At 41.7% G+C, this 14,159-nt stretch overlaps 1 protein-coding gene across 1 annotated transcript in view; it reads right to left on the reverse strand.

Annotated features, from left to right (window-relative positions):
- Nucleotides 1–3,601: 3,601 nt before the first annotated feature.
- Nucleotides 3,602–14,159, reverse strand: part of LOC124606371 — a 363,147-nt gene continuing 352,589 nt past the window's right edge. The window contains exon 7 of the mRNA XM_047138355.1: nucleotides 3,602–5,334. Coding sequence (XP_046994311.1) covers nucleotides 3,602–5,334 — 1,733 coding nt within the window. The remainder of the gene's footprint in view (nucleotides 5,335–14,159) is intronic.

Consider the following 14,159-nt stretch of genomic DNA (forward strand, 5'->3'; position numbering starts at 1 on the left):
ATATTGACTGTTAATTAAAACTCCATTCAGAATTGAGACTGAAATAAAGACTTTTGGCTTGAATATTGATGAGACTAGCTTCAGTGGGCATGCTGTTATTCATAAGCACTCCAGTTACAATTTACGTGAATCACAAGCCAAACAAATACTGCACAGATCAAGAGAGCATGCCAATGATATACTAGGAGATACTTTACATGCAACAGATGTGTTTTGAAAGAAATTATTGGGAAAGGCACTGACACCCAAAAACAAGGAATGTGGGTTTGATTTGCTTTCCATAACAGAAAATACATTTGTATTGAGAAATTCATGTTTTGAAAAAATCTTTGAGCATTTAGTTAAAGACTTGTTTCTGTGATTTAGTAAAACAATTCTTTTTGTGTGAACTAATATATTAAACAGAGTAACCAATTTTTAAAAATATAACATAATTGAATAGATAAAAAATCTACTCACCATGCAGCAACAGGAGGAAACACATATAAAGGTTTAGGAAAGTGCAGACTTTTGGGCCAGTGGCTCCTTCTTCCAGAAGGACTATTGAATGGGAACAAAGAGGAATGAAGGAAAAGAACTGCTGAGGTTTAGGAAAGCGGGAGAGTTTGAAAAATTTGCCTAGGTCCCCAGGTCAAGGGAGACTTACTGGACGGGATGAGAAGGAAAGACTGATTATTGGGGATTGCACCATGAGATCTGAAAAACTGAGAGCTTAAAAGTGGAAGGTAGGATAATAAGCAAGATTGAGATTATGGAATGGACAAAACATCATGTGAGAGTTTAAAAGAGTGGAAAGCTAAGTTTGCTACTTGTGGTAGAGGTGTTTGGGGGAGGGGGGTGTATAGACAGGTCAGAAAATAGCAGCTATACAAAACTAAAAGAGAGCGTACTATTCCTTTCTCCACTGCCTTTCAGTTTTTTATGTCTTTTATTTTCTGCCTTGTCTATTCCCCCCCCCCCCCCCCCCCTCCCCCTCTCTACCAAATACAATACACTTAGCTTTCCACTCCTATTAACTCTAGCATATGTCATGGTGCAGTCCCTAACAATCAGTTTTTTCTTCTCAGCCTGTCCAGTTAGTCTCCCCTGGGCAAGTTTTTTGAACTCTTGCCTTTTCTAAACCTCACTAGCCCTTTTCCTTCACCACTTTTCATTCCCCTTCAACCCTACCACCAGAAGAAGGAGCCAATCGTTCTGAAAGTTTGCACTTTTCTTTAACCTTTATGTTTTCTCCTGCCACTGCTTTCTGTGGGAACTATACGATCTGATTACTTACGCAGGCAGTCTCCTTCATGATAACTAGGTGTTTTAGAAGTGGAGCTGTATATGTATTTGGGCAAATAACAACTAGATTCAAAACTTTTATCAATAATGTTCTTTAACTCCCTACTCCTTAATTCCATTGCCCAATCAACAAATGGTATGTCAAAAAGATCCCATCACATGACTACTTGAAGGGAGGTGTGTATTTGGGGGGGGGGGGGGGGGAATAGATGAAATGTTCATTACTATTTAATTTTACATCATGATGTAGTCATGTATACCTGACTGGGTTCTGCTATATCTTCTAAGTATTAGACATGAAATAAATATTAAGGAAAGATTAAATTAATTCTTTGATCACAAGTAGTGTGAATGGAAAAGAATCTTTACTACTGCTTTCAAAAATATTCCATTTTATCTTAGGAAATGAAGGAATCACCACAAGATAGTTACCAGACTTTCCTTAACTGCCTGCATATGTGTCATTTGACTCCCTTTCGTGTGTAAATCGTTTCATCTAATGTAACTTGTGTGACCTGCATTTCAATTATGATGCTCCATTTATTCACGGTGTTCATAAATCCTCAGTAGTCTAAGCATATCTTGTTCCTGACTTCATACGTCGGCAAAATATGAGGTAGTCATCAGGAATGAAATCTGGGTGTTTTATGTTAACAGCCTGTCAGCTGCAACTGTACTACTAGGCTTTGGAGCTAGCTTCTTTCTGTGAGTGCTTGCTTTTGGTCCAAAAGCTCAGACTGTCATTTGGCATGGTACATACACATATACCACAGCATTGTGATGTGGCTAGATGATATGCCATATCTAGCCTCACCTACTACTTTCACAGTTTTAAGTAGATTTTATAGCATATTTAAAAATTATGGGCATGTGACATATGTCATTTTAAAATTATTAAGTGCCAGATGATGGTTTACTGTCAAAACTAGTTTCAGAACATTACAGATTTTAGTAGCTTTATGTTGATTATACATAAAAATGTCATATACTGCAGTTCCTTATTATGATGAGGGCTTCAAGACACAGTGCGGGCATTCTGAAATGTCTTCTTTGTTGAACTTTGTTTTTGCTGGCCTCAATGAAAGTTACAGTGCTTAATGGACTTTTGTGGAACAGCCAGGGTTGTCTATCTAAGACATGTGGTTTATTGAAATTGATGCTTCTCCAAAATTGTCCAAGATGCTCAGGCACTGCTAATGACTTTTGATGGAAGACTCCAGAAAGGCCCCAGAAATGTGGCAAATATGGAAAGCACTGGATCCAACTGAACATAGACTTGAAGTAACTGAAACATACTCAATATGTCATACAAATTCTCGTCAAAGTATTGTGTTGTTTCAGATGCTGTGTTCAACAGAACATTCAAGGATCTGCACAGTATTTAATGTGTTGTGAAATATTTAAACAGTAGAAAGAATAAAACATTTGGGAGAGAATTTACAATGACAGTTACAAATATCAGGTGGGCTGGATTTACAAACAGCAGTATTCTAGACAAGAGTCTTTGCAGGATGCACCTGCCCAACCTGTTTTCTCACAAAAAATTCTCATTTTTTTTTGACAGTCAACATTTATAATTTTCACACATGTTTGTTCCCCCAGAAAATTAATTTTCAGCATTACAAAAGATGTAATTAATTAGGGGACTTACTTGAAACAAACATATTAAGGACTCTCCACTTATATTTGCCATGTTTTTTAACTTGAATGGCACCTTCCATTTTAGTTTGATAGTTGGGTTGTTTTGGGGAAGGAGACCAGACAGCGAGGTCATTGGTCTCATCGGATTAGGGAAGGACGGGAAAGGAAGTCGGCCATGCCTTTTGAAAGGAACCATCCCGGAATTTGCCTGGAGTGATTTAGGGAAATCATGGAAAACCTAAATCAGGATGGCCGGACACGGGATTGAACTGTTCTCCCGAATGCAGTTTGGTAGTTCATTTCCTATTTTGTACATGACTTAGATTCTTTACACCACTCATTATGTTAGATAGACTACTTGAAAAAAAAGGAAAAGAATAGCTAACACACACTAACACACACAATGATGGCAGGTAACAACCAAAGCAGTGTCACCTCGTGGATGAATTGATGGGAAACACAACTATCCAGATGTTACAACCAGCGATATTAAACTGTGAGAACTAGGGAGCCCTGGTTCAAAAAGTTGTGAACAAACAGCAGCTTATGCGTAAACCCAGACTTGCTGCCAAGTGTAATAATGGAACATGCTCCTTGTCGTGTAAGAGACTCTTTGGACTCCACACACAGGGCGAGGTTTTCTTTGGGATTATTGCAGAAAGCACAATGTCAATGTTCAAAAAATGTCCGGTGTGAGATGCAGTCTCCAGACGGACATGGGCCGTTTGAAGACTGTGACCTGGCCTTGCTCCTTGCCTCCAAGCACAAAGACTGAGAGTGGGACATGGGGCTCTGGTGTACAGAAGCCACTGGTTTGTTGCTGGGCACGACTTGCACTGCTGGCTCGCGGTGCCTGAAGTCGGCGCTTCTCTGTGGCGGCCAGTGCAGGGGGCGGTGACAGGCTGCGCATCTCCAGTGCCTCGTGACCACTGCTGTTGGCAGCAGATGTGGTGGTGGCAGTGGCAGTAGCAGTGGCTGCAGGGCAGCAGGGTGATGTCGATGCCTCCTCCAGCAGGCTGTCATGGGGACTGTTGAGTAGCCGCGCATAAGAAGTTCCCGAACCATTCCCAGTTCCATCGTGCCATGACTTGCGCTGTGCCAGTATTGTCTGGATGTCTGGGCCAAGGTAGTTCGGATTACAGAAACCAAAAGGCCCGTCATGCACTGGGGTTTTGGCCTTTCCAGTCTTAGCACTGGCTGGACGTGGATACTCACTTGGCGGGGAGTCCCCCTGCTGGGAACAGCATGGATGGTGGCCCTCAGCAGGACTGGGCCGGTTGGTGTAGACACTGTAGCTGCTGCGGTTCACAGTCTCCAGACTGGCATAGTCAGATGTTGACAGCAGAGCACCTGTATCATCATCTGTGGTGCCCCCATTGGGCCCTGTGTTGAAGCGCACGGATGCTGACTTCGGTATTGGACCACAGACGCCACCAAACCTTGTTGCACCATCCACTGCAGTAGGCGTGGCACCTGTATCGGGAGTCTGTGGCTGGAACTGACGGTGCAGTCTTGGAAAGTCACCTGTGGGAGTTGCCACTGTTGGTGGCACCGGTCTCACGTGCTTAACAATTGCAGCAGGCTCCTTTGGCGATACACAGTCAGCATCAAACTCATCTTCTGGGTCGATGAAGACAAGTTTAGTGACCTCCACGGGTGTGAGTGCTGGGGTAGGGACAGCAGTCAGCGCACCAAAGTTGGGGACGGACACAGGATCTCTAGTCATGGAATAGCCACCATTGCCACCATTCCCCCAGGAAGACGTGATGCAGGATCTGCCCTCATCGTAGTTGGCAGTCAAGTAGTCTCCACATATGGTGTCCATGGCAGTGTCTTGGCAGTCCTCCTTTTCAGGTGAGTCACTGTAGCCATTGCTGGCTGGCTCACTTTTGCGTGCGATCACATTAGCGCTCTGCGACTTGACCATGGCGGTGCGGCGGTCATCAGTGGCAGATGAGGAGGCACTCGATAGCAGCAGGCTCTCAGTGCTGTCCTCATGGCTGAGCACACTGTAGCTGCATTTGTGGTGGCTTAGCCGTGAAAGGTTGATCTGTGACAGCTTGGAGATCTCACGCAGAAAGCTGCCCGCTCCTCCGGCACTCGTGTCAGCTGCCGCATAGCTCACTGTTGTAGGCCGGAAGGCATATTTGCGTGCCTCTGAAGGAGCTACACGGTTGTGGCGCACACTGCGGTCCACAGAGCCACCACGCTGGTGATGCACCATTGCTGCTGTTGCTGCTGTCAGTGGAGCAGTCTGCTGCTGCTGCTGGGATGTATGCTGAGTAAGGTTGTGGTGGCCATCACTAGGTGGCAGTAGCAGCAGGTCAGACACTGCCAGAGCAACACTCTCTGCCCTAGGTTGTGGTTTAGGTCCTGAAAGAACGGTGAGTCGTTCCCACGTTTCGGTTCCTAGAAAAAACCAACATGAAATGTTATCAGTTATCTTTGCAATACAAGGAATTTCAAAAACAAAGTGCAGACATTAAAGCATACACATTACTCAATGCTCTACAGTTTGTAATAGTACACAAATTGCATTAGACCACACTCTACAGGAGAATTAATCAGTTACTTTCTTTAATTCTGCTTTTTATTTCCTCTGTGGGCCAAGAGCACACCCAAGACTTGAGCTAAGGGCACTGTCAATGATTTAAAATAACAGGCGATAAACATTTTCAAATTGTTGAATATCTGTTGTGGTACATTAAGTAAAGTTCCACTTACACTGAATGCATTTAATAAAACACATTAGTTACTATACGATTCATACGCTTCCCTCACAGCCATGGGGGAAGAGATGGTCATGCTGCTACTTTTGTCAAAATCTTCCTGCAGCCATTGATTGAAACATCTGCCTATGAAAGAGGGTGCACTCACTAGCCTACTGAAGCTTAAAATTTATCTATGACCACAGATTAAACTATTGATTATACTTAAATGAAGGCTGCGACTTGTATTGATCTTTTTGGTGGGGGTGGGGGGTGGGTTGAGGTGCAGCATATCAGTGTCTCTGAGAATGATAAAATTATTTTTCTATTTCATGATAAATTAATTGTTCAGGGTACCATATACTTGCCACTTATGAGTATCCATTTTATGTTCTGCCTCTGTCTGTGTACACTGGGTATGCCCAAGTTTGTTGGTGCTGGTCAACTTGTGAACAAGGTGCCCTGTGTTCTGTACATTATTCAGTGGCCAGTTGCATTTACAAAAAAGTTGAAGCACTCCCCTTTTTCTCTCTCTCATTCTCACCCCCCCCCCCCCCCCCCCCAAAAAAAAAAAAAAAAAAAAAGAAAAAACCGTCAAAAGATAAAGGAAATGCCTCTGTCTTCTCAGAGTTATGCTTCCTTCTCCTAATATGAACTCTGCTTTCTTCTACTATAGCTACTACTGATTCCCACTATTTATGGTACAGTTACTTCTAAGTGTAATATTCTTTATTAAAGCTTAGTTTTTTCATACCACCCATATCATTATGTCAGCATAAAGTAAAGTATGGTGAATGTCTTGTTAGGCGTAAGAGAGTGCTTGGTGGCTCCGCTCTTTTCAGTATAAATAAATCAACAAACAACAATAAATAAATAAAATGACTCCATAGCCTCAAGCATCATCAGATATTTCAGCTAATAATCATTAAATTCTAGTAATCAGTAAAATAAATGATAATGTAAATCTGGATGGGATCCAGTTTCACTCACCACAAGGTTCATGCCTTTTCATGCAATCACATCATTTTGTCCATGATGATCAGAAAAAATGAATGATGGAAGACCAGAGCATAATATATTATTACAATTAAGATCAGTGGAGATAAAACACTTGTTCACTTGTTCAAGAAAGGGGGGAGGGGAGGAGCCTCTTTCAGTGAGAAGTGAAACGTCCATGAATTTTGAAAAAGATCACAGTATCTAGTCTGTCTCAGTGAGTTTCCAGTAGTCTAAAGCCCACTGATAAAGTGAAGTATTGAGTGGTAATTTGTTTTCAGAGGTTGAAGGGAAAAAATGCACAGCAACAATCCATTCTGATTAGTGGAAATGACCATGTATAACACCATGGTTAGGTAATGCAGATGCTTTCAGTTTGGTTAGACAAGTCTGAATGGCACAGAATGAAATGGCAGGCCATCTTTCTCTGAAGAACTCGAAATTGCAAGAGAAGTGAAGGGTCTCGTGTTCACAATTGAGGTAATTGTGGAAAAACTGAAAATAAGTCATGGATCAGTTTTCTGCATCTTCTGCAACATTTGGAACATAACAAAGGTTGCCATACATTGGAGTCTTTGACTGCTCACATCCATTAAAAAGGTCCACCAAACTAAGGCAGCAGAGGAAATGTTGCAGATGTGTCAGGTCAATCCAGAAGACTTCTTCAGCCACGTAATTGCCATGGATGAGTGCTGGTGTCTCTATGACCCCCAAGACAAAGGAGAGTTGCAGGCATTGAAGATATGTTTATTCAGCACTGCTGAAAAATGGGAAGGCCTAACACCTTCGGATATGGCGATCCTGAATGCTTCTTCAGAATGCCAGGTGTGGTGCTTGTAGGTTATGCTTATAAGGGGCAAATTGACACAGGAGAACCACAGAAATCTCCTGGCAGCAATCAAATGCGAAGCATCATAGTAAGCTCCCTCAGGATGTCTTTTTGCTCTATGACAATGTGTCAGCTCATTCTACACAGGACACAGTAACACATGTTTCTCTGTGTTCACGGTCTTTCACAAGATGTACATCGGTGGAAATAATCTACTGGTAGACTCTTCCATGAAAGCACACTCTTGCAATTTTAATACTAAATCACACCATATGGAACCTTGTACCATAAAGTATAAATGATGACATTCATTGTAAGTATAACAGTGTTATTTTGATTAGCATTAAATGAAAGATTCATTTTAATATTTACTGTGATTTACAGAATGTACAGTATCATTAAGTGTGTTTATTACTTAAGAGTGCACTGTTGAAATTCAAAGTAAGTGTACTGAAGAAGTAGGTTAAATTAATTTGGAACATTGTGAGCTTCCATGAGGCATTATGAAAAGTGGGAAATTGCTACTAAAGACATTTTGAGTGTGTACTAGTGATGGATTCAGCATTATATGTGGTACAACATAGGAAGGAAGGAGGGAAGGAAGGAAGATTAGACACTGTAGGAGGTGGTGCCTTCACTGCAGTTGACAAAAATATTGTGTCTACTGAGGTCGAAGTAGAGTGTGATTGTGAAGTTATCTGGACACGTTTAACAGGGCTAGGGGAAATAAAGTTAATTGTGGGGTGTTATTACCGGCCACCAGGTTCCACCGTGACAGTTCTAGAATCATTCAAAGGGAGTCTACATTCCGTATCGCGGAAGTACCCGGATCATGCTATATTAGTCGGAGGTGACTTCAACCTACCTAGTATAGACTGGGATGTCTATGGATTCATTACAGGTGGTACAGACAACCCGTCGTGTGAATTACTTTTGAACACATTATCCGAAAACTGTCTTGAGCAGCTAAATCGACAGCCAACGGGTAATGGAAATATTTTAGATCTGGTAGCCACGAACAGACCAGACCTCATCGACGGTGTCAGTGTTGAGACAGGAATTGGTGATCATGATGTTGTCATTATGACTATGGTTATGAAAGTTAAAAAGTTGGTCAAGAAGGCTAGGAGAGTATTCTTATTAGACAGAGCAGATAAGCAGTTGTTAGCATCCCACTTCGTAAATGAATTGACTTCATTTACTTCCGGTATGATGGATGTGGGAGAATTATGGGCAAATTTTAAACACATTGTAAATCACGCATTGGACAAGTATGTGCCAAAAAAGTGGGTTACGGCCAGAAAAGACCCACCGTGGTTTAACAGCGCAATTCGGAGAATGCTCAGGAAGCAAAGGCAGTTGCACTCGCGGTACAAGAAAGATCAGGAGAATGAGGACAGGCAAAAGTTAGTAGAGATTCATGCTGCTGTAAAAAGAGCGATGCGCGAAGCATTCAACCAGTACCACCATCATACCTTAGCAAAAGATCTTGCTGAAAACCCAAGGAAATTCTGGTCTTACGTAAAATCGGTAAGCAGGTCGAAGGCTTCCATCCAGTCACTCACTGGCCTGGCAATGGAAGACAGCAAAACGAAAGCTGAAATTTTAAATTTAGCATTTGAAAAATCTTTCACACAGGAGGAGCGTACAAATATACCACCGTTTGAGACTTGTACAGATATCTGTATGGAGGACATAGTGATAGAGATCCATGGGGTTGTGAAGCAGCTGAATGGGTTGAAAATAAATAAATCGCCAGGTCCTGATGGGATTCCAATTCAGTTTTACAGAGAGTACTGCATTGAATCCTTACTTAGCTTGCATTTATCGCAAATCTCTTGCCCAACGTAAAGTCCTGAGTGACTGGAAAAAAGCGCATGTGACGCCTGTATATAAGAAGGGTAGAAGGAAGGATCCTCAAAATTACAGACCAATATCCTTAACATCAGTTTGTTGCAGGATTCTCGAACATATTCTCAGTTCAAATATCATGAATTTCCTTGAGACAGAGAAGTTGCTTTCCATGCTTTAGAAAGCATCGCTCCTGGGAAATGCAACTTGCCCTTTTTTCACATGATATCTTGTGAGCCATGGATGAAGGGTATCAGATGGATGCCATATTCCTTGACTTCCGGAAAGCGTTTGACTTGGTGCCCCACTGCAGACTCCTAACTAAGGTATGAGCCTATGGGATTGGTTCCCAAGTATGTGAGTGGCTCAAAGACTTCTTAAGTAATAGAACCTAGTACGTTGTCCTCGATGGTGAGTGTTCATTGGAGGTGAGGGTATCATCTGGAGTGCCCCAGGGAAGTGTAGTAGGTCCACTGTTGTTTTCTATCTACATAAATGATCTTTTGGATAGGGTGGATAGCAATGTGCGGCTGTTTGCTGATGATGCTGTGGTGTACGGGAAGGTGTCATCGTTGAGTGACTGTAGGAGGATACAAGATGACTTGGACAGGATTTGTGATTGGTGTAAAGAATGGCAGCTAACTCTAAATATAGATAAATGTAAATTAATGCAGATGAATAGGAAAAAGAATTCTGTAATGTTTTAATACTCCATTAGTAGTGCAGTGCTTGACACAGTCACGTAGATTAAATATTTGGGCGTAACATTGCAGAGCGATATGACGGACAAGCATGTAATGGCAGTTGTGGGGAAGGCGGATAGTTGTCTTCGGTTCATTGGTAGAATTTTAGGAAGATGGGGTTCATCTGTAAAGCAGACCGCTTATAAAACACTAATACGACCTATTCTTGAGTACTGCTTGAGCATTTGGGATCCCTATCAGGTCGGATTGAGGGAGGACATAGAAGCAATTCAGAGGCGGGCTGCTAGATTTGTTACTGGTAGGTTTGATCATCACACGAGTGTTACGGAAATGCTTCAGGAACTTAGGTGGGAGTCTCTAGAGGAAAGGAGGCGTTCTTTTCGTGAATCGCAACTGAGTAAATTTAGAGAACCAGCATTTGAGGCTGACTGCAGTACAATTTTACTGCCGCCGACTTACATTTCGTGGAAAGACCACAAAGATAAGATAAGAGAGATTAGGGCTCATACAGAGGCATGTAGGCAGTCATTTTTCCCTCGTTCTGTTTGTGAGTGGTACAGGGAGAGAAGATGCTTGTTGTGGTACGAGGTACCATCCGCCACACACCGTATGGTGGATTGCGGAGTATGTATATGTAGATGTACATATAGAGGTTAGAGTTCAATCCTTTCAGTCGTGGCATCTGGACGCCCCTAAAAACATATGTTTTTCATATTAGGTGCATTGTGCTGCCACCTGCTGACAGGTACTCGATATCAGCAACCTCAGTAGTCATTAGACATCATTAGAGAGCAGAATCGGGTGCTCCGCAGAACTCAAGAACTTCAAACATGGTCAGGTGATTGGGTGTCACTTGTGTCATACCTCTGTACATGAGATTTCCACACTCCGAAACATCCCTAGGTCCACTGTATCCAATATGATAGTGAAGTGTAAACATGAAGGGACATGTACAGCACAAAAGTGTACAGGCCGACTTCATCTGTTGACTGACAGAGACCGCCAACAGTTGAAGAGGGTCATAATGTGTAATAGGCAGACATCTATCCAGACCATCACACAGGAATTCCAAACTGCATCAGTATCCACTGCAAGTACTAGGGCAGTTAGGTGGGAGGTGAGAAAGCTTGGATTTCATGGTCGAGCGGCTGCTCATAAGCCACACATCACACTGGTAAATGCCAAATGACGCCTCGCTTGGTGTAAGGAGCATAAACATTGGACAACTGAACAGTGGAAAAGCGTTGAGAGGAGTGATGAATCACAGTTCACAATGTGGTGATCCGACGGCAGGGTGTGGATATGGCAAATGCCTGGTGAACATCATCTGCCAGTGCGTGTAGTGCCAACAGCAAAATTTGGAGGTGGTGGTGTTTTGGTGTGGTCATATTTTTCATGGAGGGGGCTTGCAGCCCTTGTTGTTTTGCATGGCTCTATCACAGCACTGGCCTACATTGATGTTTTAAGCACCTTCTGGCTCCCCACTGTTGAAGAGCAATTCAGGGATGGTGATTGCATCTTTCAACATGGTCGAGTACCTGTCCATAATGCACAGCCTGTGGCGGAGTGGTTACATAACAATAACATCCTGTAATGGACTGGCCTGCACAGAGTCCTGACCTGAATCCTATAGAACCCCTTTGGGATGTTTTGGAATGCAGACTTCATGCCAGGCCTCACCGACGGTCATTGATACCTCTCTTCAGTGCAGCACTCCGTGAAGAATGAGCGCCATTCCCCAAGAAATCTTCCAGCACCTGATTGAATGTATGCCTCCGAGAGTGGAAGCTGTCATCGAGGCTAAGGGTGGGCCAACATCATAATGAATTCCAGCATTACCAATGGAGGGTGCCATGAACTTGTAAGTAATTTTCAGCCAAGTGTCCAGATACTTTTGATCACATAGTGTACCAAATAAATGCTTAATATTTTAATATTATTTAAATTTTACATTTGTAATTGTTGTCCTCATATTATCACAAGCAGAGAGTACATTTGTAAACAGTGTTGACGCCTCCTGTCAATCTGTTGTACCACAAAACAAAACTGAATGTGCACAGTCACATGGGTACTTCCCAGTAATCTTTGTACCTCCCATCACCAAGGTAATATCTTCTGAATTTGGTAAAAAAAAAAAAAAAAATTATTTGTATGTAGAGAGGTGCATTGTTGAAGATGAAAACTAAAGGTGTCTTTCAGAATGAAAGGTAAGTAACATATGTATAGCTTTATACGGGTCTCCAAATGAGGACATTGTGATTGAAAGGTTGTAATAGCGTAGAAATTTAGGACATTATTTCGCTGTCTTACGGTGATTTCACAATGTCCTGTGTCCAAGACAGACAAAGGCCACTTACAGAAGAAGTTATACAGCTCTTTAATTCATCTGAAATTTATGATCCCGATGATCCTGGCGATAATTTTGAACAAGAGGACAATGACAGAGGTAAAGTTAGACGTTTTATATCATATGGTATATTGTAAGCTGAGTAGCTAGACACAAAGCCCGATAACTGTGTGATAAGTGACAGAGAGATAATCACGAAACCCTCGTCCCATCCAAACAACAATGCATTGACAGCAAGAATGTTATTGTTGCATATGAATTTGTTACATTGCAGCCAACCTAAAGCTGAATAAGAAAAATATCCATGCTAATCATAACAGACTGAAAGGTAGCTTTGAATGTCCAGATTGGTAAGACTGATGTCTGTTCAGGTGCTTTGTATCCGGACATGGCAGGGCCCCAGCCACACCTATTGGGCATTTCACAGGCTTTGCACAAGAAAACAACATGCAGTTAGCTGCTTTTGAAACGGAACATGATCTTCAACAGCCCTTTTCGACAGTTTATAGCTGATTTTGCAATGTGAAAGTTGATGCATGTTTGCTCATGCAACTGATATTGCATGTGTAAATGCATGAATTGAGAACCAGAAAAATGTATCAGAATTAGGTGCTCCTAAATATAAGACCCTTGATTTGCTTCACTTTAGGGCAAGTGTGGCCGAAGTACTGACAATATTAGATAAGCCAGCTGCCAGGAAAAGGGGCGCGACACTAGTGAGAGTCCAAGTACTTAAAAATGAAGTTCACCCAGAAGCTGAAGTTTGTTTGGACGACGTTGGACATCTTCCAATGGTCAGTGACCAAAAACAATTTGACAGGTGCAAGAAACCATGTTGCAAAGGCAAAATCAAATATTACTGCGTAAAATCTAACATTCACTTATGTCTCGATAGGAAAAAAAATTATTTCTTTGATTATCGTTCTTCACAAGTGTAAAACCATAGTTTATGTATATCATCATTAAGTAAGCTTTGTGTAATTTATGTAATTTGGTGAAACAAAATCAAATAAAATACTTTGACTTTTCGACTTATACTGCACCCACTTGAACACAATGTCCTCATTTGGGGACGTGTTGTATCTCCCCCTTGGGTGGCACCTTAGAATATTTTATATATCTGAAAAACCATAATTTAATTCAAAGAACAGGATAGCAAAGCCACAATTTTCGTTTTTTCAGGAAAAAAATAATTCCTGACCGAAACGGTTAATGTCCCATCAACAGCATGGTTATTAGAAACAGTTCTGCATAGTCTTCCAGTATTGTATAACAAATAGGTTTAGGAAGGAAAGATTATCATAGAAAGTTAGCCAGAGTTTTTTAACACAGAAAATGATGATAATTATTTATAAAGATGGAGTGCTGAGGATTCTATTGCAATTTGCATGTGGATAGAACGCTGCAGAATGATACAGTGATTGAGAAGACATTGACCATAGAGAGGCAAAAGTAGTTCGTGGTCTCGGCTGGATCTACAGTGGGAGAAAGTGAGAGTGGAGGTTGCAGACAAAAAACACGACAGTAGTGAGAACAAAGGGTGGGTCTCTGTGACATACCATAGGAAAGAATTCATGTGAAAGCCAGTAGTGCCCAATTGCCATTGTCAAAACTACATCTCAGTTTAAGAGTAGGTCAATGAATGATAGAAGGGTTAAATATCAAACAGTGTCATAACAAAATTTTCACCGAAAATTTGTGAATTACTTACATTTAGGTTTTCTATGTTTAAGTAGACATAATATAACGGAAATAATTGTTAAAATAAGTTTCATACTATCAATATAAATATCTTTTCA

This window comes from Schistocerca americana, chromosome 3, assembly GCF_021461395.2.
Source record: "Schistocerca americana isolate TAMUIC-IGC-003095 chromosome 3, iqSchAmer2.1, whole genome shotgun sequence".
In the NCBI taxonomy this organism is placed as follows: domain Eukaryota; kingdom Metazoa; phylum Arthropoda; class Insecta; order Orthoptera; family Acrididae; genus Schistocerca; species Schistocerca americana.